General features: G+C 46.6%; 1 protein-coding gene across 2 annotated transcripts in view; it reads right to left on the reverse strand.

Annotated features, from left to right (window-relative positions):
• Positions 1-1,342: 1,342 nt before the first annotated feature.
• Positions 1,343-17,299, reverse strand: part of TMEM131L (transmembrane 131 like) — a 142,271-nt gene continuing 126,314 nt past the window's right edge. The window contains exons 27-35 of one of the 2 annotated variants that reach the window (XM_054717677.1): positions 14,449-14,573; positions 11,185-11,351; positions 9,708-9,890; positions 8,525-8,603; positions 7,059-7,141; positions 5,536-5,656; positions 4,422-4,510; positions 2,703-2,842; positions 1,343-1,753 (exon numbers count right to left, since the gene is read on the reverse strand). In XM_054717677.1, coding sequence (XP_054573652.1) covers positions 1,478-1,753; positions 2,703-2,842; positions 4,422-4,510; positions 5,536-5,656; positions 7,059-7,141; positions 8,525-8,603; positions 9,708-9,890; positions 11,185-11,351; positions 14,449-14,573 — 1,263 coding nt within the window. In that variant the 3' untranslated portion in view covers positions 1,343-1,477. Of the gene's footprint in view, positions 1,754-2,702; positions 2,843-4,421; positions 4,514-5,535; positions 5,657-7,058; positions 7,142-8,524; positions 8,604-9,707; positions 9,891-11,184; positions 11,352-14,448; positions 14,574-17,299 lie in introns of both variants that reach the window. The other variant, XM_028151912.2, reaches the window with a different exon arrangement.

A 17,299-nucleotide genomic window follows, 5' to 3' on the forward strand; every position in this document is an offset into this window, starting at 1 on the left:
TTTCCACCTTTCGGTTGTTGGGGATAATGCTGCTATGAACGCAGGAGCACAAATCTTTTTTTTAAAAAATATATTTCATTGATTTTTTACAGAGAGGAAGAGAGAGGGATAGAGAGCAGAAACATCGATGAGAGAGAAACACGATCAGCTGCCTCCTGCACACCCCCCACTGGGGATTGCCCGCAACCAAGGTACATCCCTTGACCGGAATCGAACCTGGGACCCTCTATCCACTGAGCCAAACCGGTTTCGGCCACAAACCTTTATTCAAGTCCCTGCTAACAATTCTTTTGGGCCTATACCTAGAACCTACATTATTTTTAACAGTATTCAGTGTCGGGGGGCTTCACCCGCATCACGATTCTAACTTGGTAGCCTGAGAGGCTTCTAGTGGTCCTGGCATGCTTGCGGGCGCGCCTTGCAGAGGGCGGTCCCGGATTTACTGTATATGCTTGCCCTCCTTGTCCCAGGCGCCCACACACCCCATGGCAAAGCGAAACCAACTCAAAGCAAGTAAGCCCAGCAGTCCACTCAAAACTATCTCCTAGGGAACTTCCAATAAAGATGAGACAAATGTCACAAGGAGATGTTTATTAAAAGTAAAAAAAACATTTTCAAAATATACACACACCGATCGATTAGTCCACCGCCCCAGGGACTGCTCGAGTCATTGATGAGCAGACACAAACCCAGCCTGGCAGGCACGCACCGCGACCTGACCCCGGGGGCCTGTGCTTGGAGTAAGGCTGCTCACTCAGGGAAACCAGATGCTGCCGGGATGCCCCTGCTGCTGTCACCCCAGTGACTGCCCTAACGGAGGGGAGGGGCGTTCTGGCCGTAACTGGACAGGCAGAACAGGGTTAGGCTCGCGGCTTCACCGTGGCCACCGGGGCCAGAGAGAACCACCCTCCACCCTGAGCTGGGTCGCCCAGCCAAGTGCCCGGCTGCTGAGCTGGGCTTTCCCAGGCAGCAGCTCTCAGCCCCGCCTGCATGTTACAATCAATGGAGACCGTGGGAAGAAAGATGCCGATCGCCTGGTACACCGGTCAGTGACATAAGAATCGCAGGGAATGTCACCTTACCAACTTCATTGTTTGCAAGCTGCCTGGGGGCTCTGATGTGCATGGGGGGTGGGGGGTGAGGGAGGGAATGCAGCAGCCACTTCTATCCCAGTTTCCACCTTCCCCAAAGCCTTCCTTGTTCTGACTGAAAACATTTGGCATGTTGGGCACACTCCTTGAGGTATAAAGTAATGACATATGGATGCTTAGTTTCTACCACTGATTTGTGAAAGGTAAAAAAAAAAAAAAAAAAAAACAAAAAAACCGGAACGCACTCAGATTTCATTAAAAAAGTTTATTTTCATATAAAAGTGCCAAAATATCCACCAATGTCGTAATCTATCTCAAGAACCAGTTTACGCTAGTCATCAAAACACAAGCCTCTTTATTCACATTGTTTAAAAGTCAAACTCTTCTCACACATTCCCACAGTAGCTCGAGTCCCTAGACAGTGGGAAATTTGCGTTCCTATTGGCCGTGGTAGTCCATATGTCCAGGTTCATGTAGGCACGAAACGGGTTGAACCCCGGGTAGTATTCCTTGCACATGACCGCCGGGTTCTCCATGTGAGTCGAATGTTCCGTGGTGGGGCTGATGGGGCAGCAATTTTCATACACATCGCTTTGCGGGGCCCAGATGGAACCAAAAAGTCCAGACATTGGAGATAAGCTTCGGGTGCTTGTGAGGTAGGGCTGATGTGTAAATGAGGAGGGGGGAAAAAGAGATTTTTTTTAAAAAAAGAAATATTTTTTTAAAAAAGTCTTAGAAAGGCAATGTCAAGGTTGGATGTATACGAGTGGATGCCACAGTGGTATCCATCCAAGTCGCTGGGGCGCTATTCAACTATTCTCAACCATCCAGGTGGCTTGAACTCCATTTTCCACAAACACAGGGTTGTGAAATCCTCATCTAACTGGGTAAACTTATTTTCAACCCAAGCACGGACCCACAGTTCAAATGTCCTCTCTGTAAAAAGCTGCTGAGTGGATCTGAAAGGGGCGAGGTGTGGGACTTGTAAGCACGGAGGGGCGGAGGGCGTTCGTAGGCAGGAAGCCCTCAGGGCCCCGCCACTGACCACGGACACCTTTCTGTGACGTCCATTTCATCTCTGATCACAGATGAAAAGGTTAGCGGGGGCCACAGAAACACAGCTATGGCCCCAAGTCAGTGTTACCACAAGCCATCACTGCTGGTGTAGCTTGGAAGTGGCTAGAATGCCAATGTCGGCAAGCCGCCCCCCCACCTGCCCCCGTCTGATCATGTGTTATGCTCCTTCAGAGGGTGGGCTCCTCTGATCTAGAGCAGGGGTGGGGAACGTCTGGCCTGAGGGCCGTACAAGGCCCGCGAAATCATTTGGCCTGGCCCTGCCAAGGCATTAGGGGTGAGAGTTCATTAAATGTTTGACCAAATATAGCGGGCTAATCCTTAAGTTGATCATTTTGGATGGGCCCTCGAATGATGTTACAAATAGCCAAATGGCCCTTGGCAGGAAAAAGGTCCCCCACCCCTGACCTAAAGGAAGCAAGCCCGGCTTTAGCTGACCCGAACCCAACTCTATTGCTATGTGAGACCAGGACTGAAAAACCGGCAGAAAGAAACGGGAGGCGCCCAGGGCCACAGCGCGGGCTGGGCAGCACTGACCGGATTGCTGACGAGACCAGGGTGTCCCCAGGCGGTCGGCATGTTGGGCGGGGTGTTCCAGGTAGACTGCGCGTTGTGATCAATAAAGTCTGTCTGAATTTCAGCAGGACACGGGAAGCCATTGGGGTAATTCATGTTTTCTACAAAGAACGGGAGACATCAACGCAGGTAAACATTTTTGTGGTGCGAACTGAATTCTCACTCTCAGCAAAAAAACTCTCAAGGCCTTCCTTACTATGCGGACAGGCTGAAGACAGACGGAGCATACTTACTAACCTGTGTGAACCGGGAGTTCCACTGCCGCTCTCAGGTTCAAAGCTGTTCATCAGACACATCACCCTGGAAGCCCTCAGGGAAGGTCTACCTCTGGGCTTATGTCCTATATATTTGATGATTTGATGGGAATCTTTCTGATACACAGAATACACTGTACGACTACGATGGATGTCAATCACGTCAAGCTTCTTACCAGCCCTTAACATTTTCTTTTATTACCTATCAGGCCAACCTCAGCCACCTGCATATATACCATATGGACTGACAAAGGCAATACCAAGCCAAGCACTTAGCTAAGATTAATACACACAGCCTCATAAGCATAGAAGAAAGTTACCACGGCACCCCCTTGTGGTTACCATAGAGCAATGCATGTATCAAAATCCACGTTAGTGCAATATCTAATATGCCGCTTATTGTGTCTCTGCCAAGGTAGCTCTGGTATGACGAATCATGCTTGTACTGTAATGTACAGTGAGAGAATTTCCCAGCTCATCAGGGAAATCTCATGTCTCTTATTGTTTATTATAACAGGTGCTTGAGCCCAAGCACTGGCCATTTCCCACAGTTTCCCCTCCAAGCTTCTTCCCTTCTTCTGCAACACCACGGGGGCAGAGGCGTCAGGACATGCTGAGGAGCAAGCAGGGAGAGGTTTCTATTTCAGGTGGCCTGGCTGCCGAAGAAGAGGAGCCGACCGCGAGCACCCCAGCCTCCCATGGGGAAGCCACAATGTCAGGTCCACCGAAGGCCAATGACCGGGTTCTCTCTTAGGGTGATCGGTAGAAGCCCCCAAGTCACCCAGGTGTACAGGGCTTTTTGAGGCCCAGAAAATTATATATGGCAGGGTATGCATAACTAGACCCACACAAAAGCGGTCAGCAGCCTTCTGCAAGGTCATTCTCAAAGGCCACTCACTGTTAAAGGCGCATTCTTAACAACAACAAGATAAACAAATAAACAACCACCAAAAATAAAAACAAGCTCATGAATACAGTGGACCTTCTGACGGTTGCCAGAGGTGGGGGTGGGAGAATAAGCAAAATGGTTCAAGGGCTTACGAAGTACAAAGGTCTAGGGATAAGATAAACAAGTCCTGGGCTGTCATGTACAGCGTGGCACTGTCGTTAATACTGTAGTGCATATTAAAAGTTGCTAAGAGAGTAAATCTTAAAGAAAGTTCTCACCACAAGAAAAGAAAACTATAACTATTAACCATGCATGGTGAGGGCTGTTAAGGACACGTTGGGTGGCGATCATTTCTCAATATACACACATGTCGAATTACGATGCTGTACACCTGACACGAATATAATGTTATGTCAACTATGGTCTAAGGTTTGTAAGACACTTTCTTCTGCAGTGAGTGCCTTAAGGCCAAACACTTCCTGCTTTGACTTTCTGAGAATAAAAGAATGGCACTGGGCTCGTTCAAACAGCTTTTACCTTCCGGAAAGGCATTGTAATCGTTCAGCTCCAACGGGCAGTACACACTGGGGAACTGGCCTTCGCAAGTTGCACTCCAATCAATGAAACTGCTACGAAAAAACAAGAGGTCTCGTTTCAGAAACAGGGTGTCGACAGATCAAGTAAAGAAAGAAGAAAGCAATTTTATGGCCCAGCATCCGGATCACTGCTAAATCCTCCGTTTTGGGAAATAGGTGTACTTTCTTCAGTCATAGAATCAAAGGTTTACTTAACACTCATCACCAATGACATGCCATGGCAGGGCAGATGCTCGGACGAGGAGCACACTCCCTGTATAACCAGGATAAGTAACCAGAGGCGGAACTAGGCCGTGGTTATCAGCGCCGAGGAAGAGCCACTGGCCTACCCTGAAGCGTCTTCGCTCACATCGGAAGGACTTCAACACGTCCTGCTGTGCAAGTGCCCACCCCTCACGCAGAGCAGGGCCAGCATTCGCCTTGGGTAAATCACGACTACAAAGACCATGACTCAGGATACTCTGATCACTGTTATCAACTGGGTTCTCATTCCAGAAAGAAAGAAAGTAAATACCACTGTAATAAGCTGACCTCCCCCCGCAAAGAATTCAAATGGATTCTGTGACGAAACACAGATATAAACATTTTCTCAAGGTTTCATAAGTCAATGACATAGTCATAGCCATAAACAAATTTAGGGAATGGCCATTGCATAACTATTTTTCAATACTCAATTTATTTGATCTTTTAAAAATGTAAATGGGTTCAAGATTAATAGCAGGAAAAAATGGAAATCTTTGTACTGTCGGGGGGTAGGAATTAGGAATGATTGCTTTTTCAATCTTTTCATTTTAAAGAAAGGAGAGTAATGATGTGGTCTTCAGCTGTATTACCTATTACTTCTATTTCCTTTCCTGTTTCTCTCGATGCTGGGTGTGTACTTTTCTAAGACATCACAACACAACTCCGAAAGGCAGATGGCGATGCCCGGCTGAGGTAGCCGGGGAAGGAGGCTGGGCCCTCGATTCTGTGAGGACAACCTAACAGGTGGAATTCCAGCTCCCACCGCAAGGCCTCAGGCCCAGGGAGGCGGCCGTCAGCCAAGAGACCTGTACCTGCTGTGCACGGGGGCCGGTCCCTGCATCACACCCGGCACCGTGTTCTCCAGGGCGCAGTTGAAGCCGCTTGTCACACACACGGGCTGCGTGGGCCACAGGTCTCCAGGGGGGTACAGACCTGAGGAGGAGAGCAAGGCCTCTGTCCCCCTTCTCCCTCCAGGAAACACCCCGTGTCACCCCCACACGCTGACCACATCGGCTCCCCCCACTCCTTTCGGGGCATAGCTTCCGGATATAAAGCAGAAATAGAGCATGCTGCTTCGACCTTTACTTCGGATGCTGTATGCCTGTGACTGAGACGAGAAGCGAACCAAAGAAGGGTAAGGTGTGCTCCGGGCACGGGGGACAGAGCTAAGTGTGCAGCCCCGCAGTGGGAGTGTGCCTTGTGAGTTCAGAACAGCCAGGAGCCAGACAGCACGGAGCCTGTGGGCCCCAGGAGGGACGTGGGCACTGACTTCGGTCAGATGGAAAGCCCCCGAGAGGTCCTGAGCAGAGTGGCTGCCGGGAGGTCAGTCTCCACAAGCTCCTTGCACTTCTGAACATCCTGCAAGCAGAGGCCCCGGATGCCTTTGTTCTGGCAGTGGTCGGCAAACTGCGGCTCGCGAGCCACATGCGGCTCTTTGGCCCCTTGAGTGTGGCTCTTCCACAAAATACCACGTGCAGGCACGCACGGACAGTGCGATTGAAACTTTGTGGTCCATGCGCAGAAGTCAGTTTTCGGCTCTCAAGAGAAATTTCAATCGTTGTACTGTTGGTATTTGGCTCTGTTGACGAATGAGTTTGCCGACCACTGTGCTGGACCATCTATTCAAGGATGTTTGCCAAGCAAAAGCCTTGCATCATTCGGTGTCTCCCTCTGGAGCAGAAGGAGACATGCCTACTGCCTGTTATAAAAGACACAGGTTCCCTAAGCTTATTCCTTCCTGTAATGCAAGCCACACGTATGCAAGCACCTGGGCCTGTTCAAATCACCCCTGCAATGTCTGGGACCAAGAGGAATGAATGCAAACATGTGATGCTCATGCACCTGGCTAGGCCCCAGCCGTGTTTCCGTTTTATGTGGGAAAAATGGCCTGGTGCAGGAGTGAGGCTGCTCACCGAGGCTGCGGAAGCTGGGATATTAGACTTGTAGGACATGAGGAGGTGGGGAAGGAAGAGGAGAGGGCGGGGAAAGCAGAAGTAGGCTAAGGTGCTGGAGCCTCACCCTTCGTATGCTTTCTAACGGGACCTCCGCAGGGGAAAGGTGAACTAAACACAGGGGTAGCCCCGCACTATCCCGGAGCCCTTGTGCCTTGGCTACAAGGAGGGAGCCCAGTGTCGGCGTACAGGGGGCGGCCGAAGGCAGAGGGTCCCAATGATGCAGGTGCAGAAGGCAGGTGCCTTCCCAGTGCACAAAAGCCCAGTGACATTGTTCGGAGAAGAGGGCACCGGGGCAATGGCCCTGCCCCGCCCAACCCCCCAGCCCACAACGTGGAACACCTGCACCTGGTGGTGTCCGGAGCAAGTGGAACGAGCCTCACCTTTATCTTCTTCAACACCTGCAGGCCCGGCAGGAAGGCTGGGACAGGGAGGTTCTGCATATTGTGGGAGACTATTCACGTCGCTGTGGGGAAAGCGAGAAAATGGACAGCGCTGATGTTTTCTGTACAAGGAGATACTGCAGTTGTATAACCAAGTCTGGCTGAGTGTTTACCCAAATTCCTCCCCCAAGAAACCTATGGATACTAGAGACATATGGTTCACAGCCAGAAAAAGGCTGAGGAATATTAACCTTTTGCACTCGGATGTCGAGTGTGACTCGACACGGTTAGCATCAGGTAGCACCTCTTTTTATACTCTTTGAATGTATCAATAATTTGAAATATAAAAAAATCCAAATAAATAAGTTTGTATGAAAAGAAACTCCAGTTTCTTTTATTCTGCCGCGCTTTGTAAAATCTGGGGTATTTAAAAAATTAAATCCCGAGTAGAATAAAGGAATCGAGAAAAAAGCAAGTGAGTGCAAAGGGTTAAATTCCCAAGACCCAGCAAAGTCGCCCTTTAATAAACAACTAAGCATTTTTAACTAAGGTCACCGAGGCCATCGGCAGTGCACATCGGCCTGCCACCAGCTGGCAGCAATTCTTAACCCCTGGTTTACTTTCTACCCCTCACAAAAACGGTTCTTACAGACCTTTCCTTGTACCCTTGCTGAGTGTTTATTTTCACCAACTCACCAATTTAATTTTTAAAAATATATTTTTATGGATTTCAGAGAGGAAGGGAGAGGGAGTGAGAGATAGAAACATCAATGATGAGAGAGAATCATTGACCGGCTGCCTCCTGCACGCCCCCTACTGGGAATGGAGCCCACAACCCAGGGATGTGCACTGACTGGGAATCAAACCACGACCTCCTGGTTCATGGGGCGATGCTTGACCACTGAGCCGGGCTCACCAACGTATTTTAATGACATCCTACCCTCTCACAAAGTGGCCAATGCCTAAGAAAACGAATTTCGTCTCTCGCTCTGAAACCCTCTCCTCCTGCATGTCCTCCTCCCTCTCACTCAATAGAAGGTGCGTGTTTGTTTTGTCCGATGCTGCTGCAAGCATCACACGGTGGGACTGTAAACACGCAGTATCTTCCAGGTTCTTTCAAAACTTCCTAAGTCATCAATGCTTGGCTTTATTTCAAGTCCCAGCGAAGAGGAGATGATGTCCATTCTTATACCGACAGTGTCTTCTTTCCACTTTCAGGATGGGAGGCTTTCTGACACAGTCACATCACAGGAAGGGCCAGCGATACCAGAGACGCCTCCACATGAACTGTGGTCACTTGGAAGGACCCCCCTTTCTGAATTACTAGTAAAATCAGATTTCCCCTCCTCACATTCTTCGAACGTTTTCATCCTTTACCCTGCAGAACCAGGTACGAAGCGGGAACACGCCGATAGAAAGAGCAGTGCAAGAAGCACATGGAGAATGCCGGGAAGCTGAAAACTTACGTGGGGCTGCAGATGTTATGGCAAAGATTCAAGGAGATGGGCGTTTCTGGAGGAAAGTCGTTCTGTGAAACATTGTCTCCTGCATAAACGCAAAAGAATTATTGCAAGTTTTTCCAAACAGAATTCAACTGCATGATGTCTTATAATGCAAACGGTTAATTTTATTAACCCCTAATGAGTGATTTATTTCTCACTTTAAACTGATAGTCACACATTCAGTAATTTTATTATTAAAATGTCTTATAATTTATCTTTTATTTGAAAACCCAACATTTAAATGTATGACTTTTGGCTTAATAATGTTTTCTTTATGGGGGGAAAAAAAGCTGAAACCATTAATAATATATAATTTTTTAATGGGGGTTTTTCTGAGAAAATAAATTTTGCTATATAAATAGACCAGCTTATAAAAGTAACATGCTTATCGTAGGAAATCTATAAAAATAAACAAAAGTTTAAAAAAGGAAAATATAAGACACCTATAATTATACTACCATTATCAACATTTAGAGATAGTTCTTACAATGCCTTTGATGTATACACATATGTGTAAAATTGGGGTCATATTCATATATACTTTGCCTTTTTGGTCTTTTACACCATTAATCATGTTGGGGACATTTTCCTGGTATTACATAACCCTCAAATTTGTATCATTCTTCTGTCAGCCTTCCCCTACTAACAAAAGCTACACTTCTGTTTTTTGTTAATGTTAAGCCCTGAATTTTAAAAAGTCTTATGTTATATGCATCCAAATATATTTAAAAAACAAACAAAACAAAAACAACTCTTGATGAACTTTAAGGGAGAGATCGACAGCAATACGTTCATAATAGGGGACTTCAACACCCACTGACATCACTGGACAGATCTTCCAGACTAAAAATCAACAAGGAAACAGCGGCCTTAAATGACACGCTAGATCAAATGGATCTGATATTTACAGAACATTTCACCCCAAAGCAACAGCATACACATTCTTCTCAAGCACACACGGGACATTCTCAAAGCCAGGCCCCATGTTAGGGCACAAACCACGTCTATACAAATTCAAGGGAAACGTGGACTGAAATCCCATGTGGACACGTTGTCTAGGTTTTGATGGCTACGAGTGGCCGTCTCTCGGACAGGGCCTGCTTTTATAGGTCTCACTGCTGGTGGGAGGGCCGTTCTCAGGACTCACCCGCTGGCAGGAAGTGCTGAGGGGCGCCCCCGGGCTTCTTGTCCCCGTCGGAGCTGCTGCTGCTCCAGCTGCCCCAGCTGCCGCGGCTGGCACGCACGCTTCCCGAGGAGCTGCCGCAGTCCGAGCTGGAATCTGAGCAAGACTTCTCCACGCACTTCTTCCCCGGCTTCTGGAAGCAGCCCTCTGCGGGAAGGGAGAGAGAAGAGCTGACCCCATGTTTCCCTTCAGCCAGTTTCAACTTGATGTCATTTCCGGTCACAGGAGAGAGGAGACGTGATGAAGACAGCAAGGTTCACCTTCAGGGTCAGCTGACTTTGCTGAACTGCAACTAGTGATGGGATTTGGAGAAACAGTGGGGATGCGCTATGCCTCCTCTGCCTGTGGGATGGGCCATTAAGCTTGTTTGGTTCTCATTCAGTCCATAGCGATGATAACTGGATCGAACAGTGGTTCCGGGAATAACAAACACTTCTATCAAGAAAACTGAGGCTGCCCTAGCTGGTTTGGCTCAGTGGTTAGAGTGTCAGCCTGCGGACAGAAGGGTCCTCCTGGGTTTGATTCTGGCCAAGGGCACATGCCTGGGTTGCAAGCTTGATCCCCAGTATGGGGCGTGCAGGAGGCAGCCGATCAATGATTCTCTCTCATCATTTGATGTTTCTATCTCTCACTCTCCCTTCCTCTCTGAAATCAATAAAGCAATATATTAAAAAAAGAAAAAAGAGAACCGAGGCTGGTCTATTGGACTGGAGATCTGTAGGTAATTTCCCCCTCTCTTCTATTAAGATATCCACCAAGAGCTTCGAAGTATAATTTATGTGTGGGTGGGAAGAACCTCCAATAGATCAAAAAGCAACACATGTATCAAGGGAATGAACAAAAGACAAAGAGAGAAACTCCCTAACTCCGCCAGCCTATGTGCGCTGATGTGGGCACGTGCCTGGGAACCTGGGTGCTGGTTGGGAGGATTATACCTCTCTCCACCCTGTATCCCACCTGACTTGCCAACGTCAGTGGCCCTTTAGCCTCCAGCTATGCTCTGCCCTACCCTGGACCTAGCATCGAGTGCCCTCTGCCTCCCACTCCCAGGGACGTGCCCAGCAGCCCTCTGGGTGGGGCACTGGCCTGGCTCTGCGGGAACCACCTGGCTCAGGTGTGAGAACAGCTGCTATTCTCCTAGCCTGGCCATTCCCTAGAGCAAGCAACCACTGTGCCTTCAGCAGCCTCCATGAGGACAGCCGAGAACGGCCAGGTTTCAGGGAGTTGGGTGGAGGAGGGGACAACACGAGAGGCCTGTCCTGGCTCAAAAGAGTCTTCGCTTTCTAGTCTCATCTCGACAGCTTTCCATTTGGGCTTCAGTAATCAAAGCTGCCTGTAAAGTGACCATCTCATCAAGATGCCGTTTCTCACACTGGGTACTTCCTCAAGGAAACAAAAATCCCATCCAGAAGCGCCATTCGTAGCTCAATGGGTTCCATACCTGTCTCTCTCTTTGCGGCAGGTAAGCTTCTTCCAATGCCAGCGTCTGTTTTACACCTGTCCCCAGGGGTCTCCTGTGGACACCAGTTTCTTACATCGATGTCACGGCTCAGCTCAGATCTTTCAAATTCACTGCACACAAGTTTTAATTCACTCTGTTCAGAAGGCCTGGAAGAGTCACCAAAAAAAAAAAAAAAAATATATATATATATATATATATATATATATATATATATATATATATATCACACCCACATGTTATACATGCATACTGCTTTCCAGACTATTATACTTGAAAATATGAATAGGGAGCACCTTTAGACCTCTTCCCTTAGGGTCCTGATGGGAGAAAGATATCCAAAAGAAAATGATTCTGTTGCTTTAGAACTAGAATTAATTTGGAGGTCATTAAATCCACTTTTGCATTTCATAGCGCGAAGAATGAAACTCCACAAGGTTACATGAATCACTCAGGGTTAACTGGTAAGTGGCAGGCCCTGGACCAGAATCCAGGACTATTGGCTTGTCCGTCTTGGTTTTAGTGTAAAATATTATTCTGAATAGAAGAACCCGCTCCTTGGTGTCTGGGGGAGAGTGCTGAGCATCTGTTTGAAGTTTTTCTTGTTCATTCATTTAGCAAACATTTGCAGAGTGACAACCATGGCCATGTAGTGTTAGAAAACATGCAGTGTCTACAAAGGATCAAGTTCCTCCCCCAAGGAGTTCATGGTCCAATAACAATCTCTCTCCTACTAGACCATGGACTCCTTGAGGGAAGAACGGTCACGCAATTCTGTAAATAGCCACATGGAACTGTGCAGAGAATGCCAGGGGACACCTAGTGATTATTTCACACGGTCGGATTTCAGTCCTCAAGTTGGTTTGCAGTATGTGGGATGTAGCACGGGATTTCACTGGTTTCTGACCGCTGAAGGGAAAACGTATGTAGGCAGAAGCAGGAAGGAGCCAAGGAAACAGACAAGCCAACAGCCCCCTACTTCGTAAGCATCATGGTCCCAAAACATCCTGACTGGCTACAAGCTACTTGAAAGCCTCATTTTAAAAAGTTGTTTCTTCAGCATGTCAGAAATCTGCTTTCAAATATATATCATAACATTTCATTAGTGAAATTCCACTCTAATTTCATATCTTTCTATAGGTTCATTACAGGAAAATATAAAACTTAAGAGTGACCATAGTAGTAAATCAAGTTTTTCTAAAAATACACATAAGAGACTACAAGGTGTAACTTTCCTTTCTATAAGATACTGCATGACAGCTTTCAATTAATTCAGGCTAAATAATTTGGGCCTACATCAGGAAAATTAGCTATCAACAATTGCTATTCAGCATTAACAACAAAATAATAGTTTATTTCTTTTTGTTCATATTTGCATTTTTCTGATTGTTCACTGTGAGCCTCGGACTACCAGAGCTTGGAGTGGAACTGCCTGGCCCTTCTCAGCAAAATGCGTGTGAGAATTGCTGGGGAGCGTGTCACAGTGCTGAGTCACCGAGTCTCAGCTCCAGATGCAGCCTCCTGGGGACCCGGGGACAGACGCTGTAACCAGAAACACACGCACTGCCCATCGGCGGTCCTCGCCACATGCGGGCTGTTTGGCCCGAGTTCCCTTCCCATAAGAAGGGGAAGGCAGCGAGGTGGACCTGGCCCCGTGCGAATCCAGAGCCGCTGGAGAACAACTGCACAGAAACTCATTTAAGCTGAGCTCACAAGAAAGAGAAATCCCCAGATGCTAGAACTCAAACTAAGAAAAAGCCAGAGGGGTGAGAATGGAGGGATGACCTGAGAGGAAACAGGCTTTACTGCCCAGGGCTTGAGTTTTCACACCCAGACAGCAGCGCACAGGAGTTAGGGAGGAGGCTAAGTCTCCTAAACTGGAGCCCTGGAGGGGACACTGTCCTTGCAAGGGCACCTGGAAAATGAAAAGTCCCTCCATGGCCCGGGAGAAAGAGGCAGGGGAGTGTCTGCCTCTACACACTGCTGACCTGGTGCAAAACAACAAAACCCAAACCTCAAGCTGAGAAGTTTACATAACACTAGAGGCCCGGTGCACGAAATTCATGCACTCAGGGGATGGGGAGGCCACAGCCCAGCCTGCGCACTCTTGCAGTCCGGGAGCCCTCGGGGGATGTCCCCAGGAGCAAGCTATCCTACAGGTTGGAGTGTCTGTCCCTTGGTGGTCAGTGCACAACATAGCGAGCAGTTGAGTGGCCTTAGCATACCATTAGCATATTAAGCTTTGATTGGTTGAATGGACGACTGGACGACCGGACACTTAGCATATTAGGCTTTTATTATATAGGATTAGACTTAGAGAGATTTCTGGAAATGTGGAAATTTGGAATTCCCAGATAAACACTGCCCAGCTCCTTCGTTTTACTGATCTATAATAATAAAAGCGTAATATACTAATTAGACCGGACGTCCTTCCAGATGACCTTCCGGACGAAGCTGTGGTGGTGGGGGCTGAGGCAGAGGCAGCCGCTGCGGTGGTGGGGGCTGAGCCCCTTGCACAAATTTCGTGCATCAGGCCTCTAGTAAGAAAATAAAAGCTCAGCATGACCAATGAACCAGGAGGTCACAGTTCAATTCCTGATCAGGGCACATGCCTGGGTTTCGGGCTCCATCCCCAGTAGAGGGCATGCAGGAGGCAGCCAATCGATGATTTTCTCATCATTGATGTTTCTATCTCTCTTTCCCTCTCCCTTCCTCTCTGAAATCAATAAAAATATATTTAAAAATAAATAAATAAAAGCTCAGGGAGAGTAAGTGTCCCAGGAAGCAAGGCTGCCAAAGGAGAGTGCCAACAGCCTAGTTCCAATCCCAGCTCTGCCCCTCGCCCCTCCGGGCTTTAAGTCATGTCTGGACACCTCTGTCTCTGCAGCTGTAAGCACCTACTGCGGGCAGGACGGAACCTCGGCCTCCACGAGTGGTATTGTCTCCTTTCATGCAAGGTCCTGGGATAGAGGGTGTCTTAGGCTTTTTCTCTAAAACCTCCCAGAGCTTTTAGCATTTTGTAAAGTAAAAATGTGAAAAATCTGTTCAATTGAGGGTATTTTTAACAAAAACACAACTAGAAAATACGTTAATTTTAAGAACATTTATCTCAAAATACAAACATCTACACTCTCCCATTATCTGTATCCAACATAACAAAACTAAGATTCAAAGATAAAAGCTAAATGTGAAATGATAGAGTAAAAATTAGATAGAAATCTTGAAGGGATTGTAAAAAGTACACACCTCAAGGCCTGAGCAGCACCCCTTTTCTTGTTTTTTCTACACGTTCGATTTTTATTCCAATTTAAATTTTGTAAATTTCCTTCTTTTTTCTCCTGAAGCTTCTTCTTCCTGTCTGGATCTTCTTGCTAAAGAGAAAAGCAAACCTTTAGTTAAGGCTCGAACGGACCAAGGTTACATTTAAGAAAACCAACCAAACAAACCAACACCACTCTATGGTATTTTAAAGGATTTTGCATAGAAAAATTTGGTTAATTTGGAAAAGGAAAGGGAGGATGTATTTTTTTAAATAAACATTTGAAGACCAACTCTGTATGAATTTCATAACGTTCCAACGTTGAAAACGGAGACGTACATTTCTCAAACTCTAGTTTGTTTTCATTTCCCTTCTTTCCCTACCCCCCTCAACCTCCGCAAAAAGAAAAAAAGAAAAAAGGTTGCCTATAAAATTCCTAAGGAGCAAAAAAGGAAAAACATCTGTTAGCAATTTATGGTCAGCTTGCTGTTAACTTCAGCAGCAATAAATGCCCCAGCCTTCACCTGTTAATTTGGCATGGGCAACTCCCATGAACCATCACTGAAGAAAGATCATATAAAAACTCCACTCAGAAGTAATTTGTGTATTTACATTTTTATTTGTTTATAGATGAACTTCAGGGGAACAGCCAAATCCCCACAGAATGCTCCAAACTAGTTTAAGCTTTCTAAGTACATAAGGCAAGAATATGCTGGATGTTTTTAAAAGTGGTTCTGAAAAACTCAATTTAGCATGAGCTACATGTACAGGTGACCCTTGAGCAATGCAGGAGTTAGGGGTGCTGATTCTCTCCATGCAATCGAAAATGCACACGTAACTTTTTTCTTTAGTGTTCAGTATAATACATTTATTTTACCTGGGTTTACAAAAAATTAGTTCATGTTATCTCTGTTACAAAATATGTCAGCACTGAAATAGCTTGGGATAATATCCATGACTTTGATGTCTCATGGATATTTCATGGCTAATCTAAACATAATTATTAAAACTTCTAACTCCCCAAAACTTAACTACTAATAGTCTACTGTTTGTTGACCAGAAAAGCCTTACCGATAACATAAACAGTTGATTAACACATATTTTGTATGTTATGTGCATTCTTACAATAAAATGAGCTAGAGAAAAAAAGTTATTAAGAAAAAATCATAAGGAAGAGAAAACAACATTTACAGTATTTATTGACAAAAATCCGTATGTAACTGGACCCGTGCAGTTCAAACCTGTGTTGTTCAAGGGTCAACTCTATATTTTATATATACGTAAAAATTATAAATTATATATATCCTATCTAATAAAAGAGTAATATGCAAATTGACCATCACCCCAACACACAAGATGGCAGCCCCATGTGGTCAAAGATGGTTGCCCCCATGTGGACACAAGATGGCTGGCAGGGGAGGGCAATTGTGGGCGATCAGGCCAGCAGGGGAGGGCAGTTGGGATGAACCAGGCCTGCAAGGGAGAGCAGTTATGGGTGACTAGGCTGGCAGGGGAGGGCAGTTATGGGTGACCAGGCTGGCAGGGGAGGGCAGTTAGGCGTCGATCAGGCTGGCAGGGGAGTAGTTAGGAAGTGATCAGGCTGGCAGGCAGAAGCAGTTAGGGGCAATCAGGCAGGCAGGGAGGCGAGCAGTTGGGAGCCAGCAGTCCTGGATTGTAAGAGGGTAGTTGGACATCCCTCAAGGAGTCCCAGATTGGACAGGGTGCAGGCTGGGCTGAGGGACACAATCCCCCCCACCCCCTCCCTCATGCAAGAATTTCGTGCACTGAGCCTCTAGTATAAATATAATTTTTTTTTTCATTTGGGCTTTTTCCTCTTTTAAATGTTAGGCATTGTCTATTAACAGGCCCAGGGAAAGGGGAATTCCCTTGTCTTTTAAATTTTTAAATAACTCACACTTCTACTGTCTTCTAATGCTTACTCTTTCTCTCCCTAGCACCACCTGCCCTGAAGCAAAGACACTGTCAGCAGCAGAGGCAGTGGGAGCTCACACTGAGACCCCAGGGCTCTAAGGGGGAGAGGTCTTTCCTTCTCGAGGCCTCACAGAGGCAAATCCCCTAGCTCAGGGAGTCCTCTTCCTATAGACCCTCAGGATTCACATTTCATAAAGAGCAAGGATTGGCTCATTGTACCTTCCTCTTTCAGGAGGCTGGTCCAGAAATCAGAGTAGGAATCCATGAGGTTCTAACCTACACTTGGCTAACAAACATGACTTGGGAGAAAAATAAAAGGATGTCAATGCCTGCCTGTTACACATCTGGGGTGTCGAAAGCCTCGTGTATCTATGAAAGCAATATGCCCACTATAATAAAGAAACTCCAGAAGTAAATGAAATTGTAACACTGCATGTGGTGGGATTATGGGATTTTTTTTCTTCCTTCTTTATACTCCTTTATTTTCTCCCCAATAAATATGTATTAAGTTTTCTTCTGATTCTGAAGGTATTTTTAAAACATGACAATTAGGCACACAAAGCTCTATTCGACAGGCCCTGATGCTAATTGCTCAAATCCCGATGGGAAACAAGACACATTACAGAAATCTGATCAGAGACAATTCAGAGTTAAACATTAGAAACCTGCCATATTTGTGCATGTATTGTTTCCTGTGTATTTCTAACTTTGGGGGAGGGGAGGGTTCTCCTCCCCTGCCCTATCTTGTCCACTTAAGGACCAAGAGAGGCTTTTCAAGCAAGGACCTGAGCCTTTCTGTCCCTCCAGGGTCACAAAAACAAAGGATCAGTCTATGTGGAGTCAGAGACAGTGAGTCAGAGACTCACTCTGACACCGGCCGCCTTCCTCAAATCAATCAGGTTAGAG

This window comes from Eptesicus fuscus, chromosome 6, assembly GCF_027574615.1.
Source record: "Eptesicus fuscus isolate TK198812 chromosome 6, DD_ASM_mEF_20220401, whole genome shotgun sequence".
Lineage (NCBI taxonomy): Eukaryota > Metazoa > Chordata > Mammalia > Chiroptera > Vespertilionidae > Eptesicus > Eptesicus fuscus.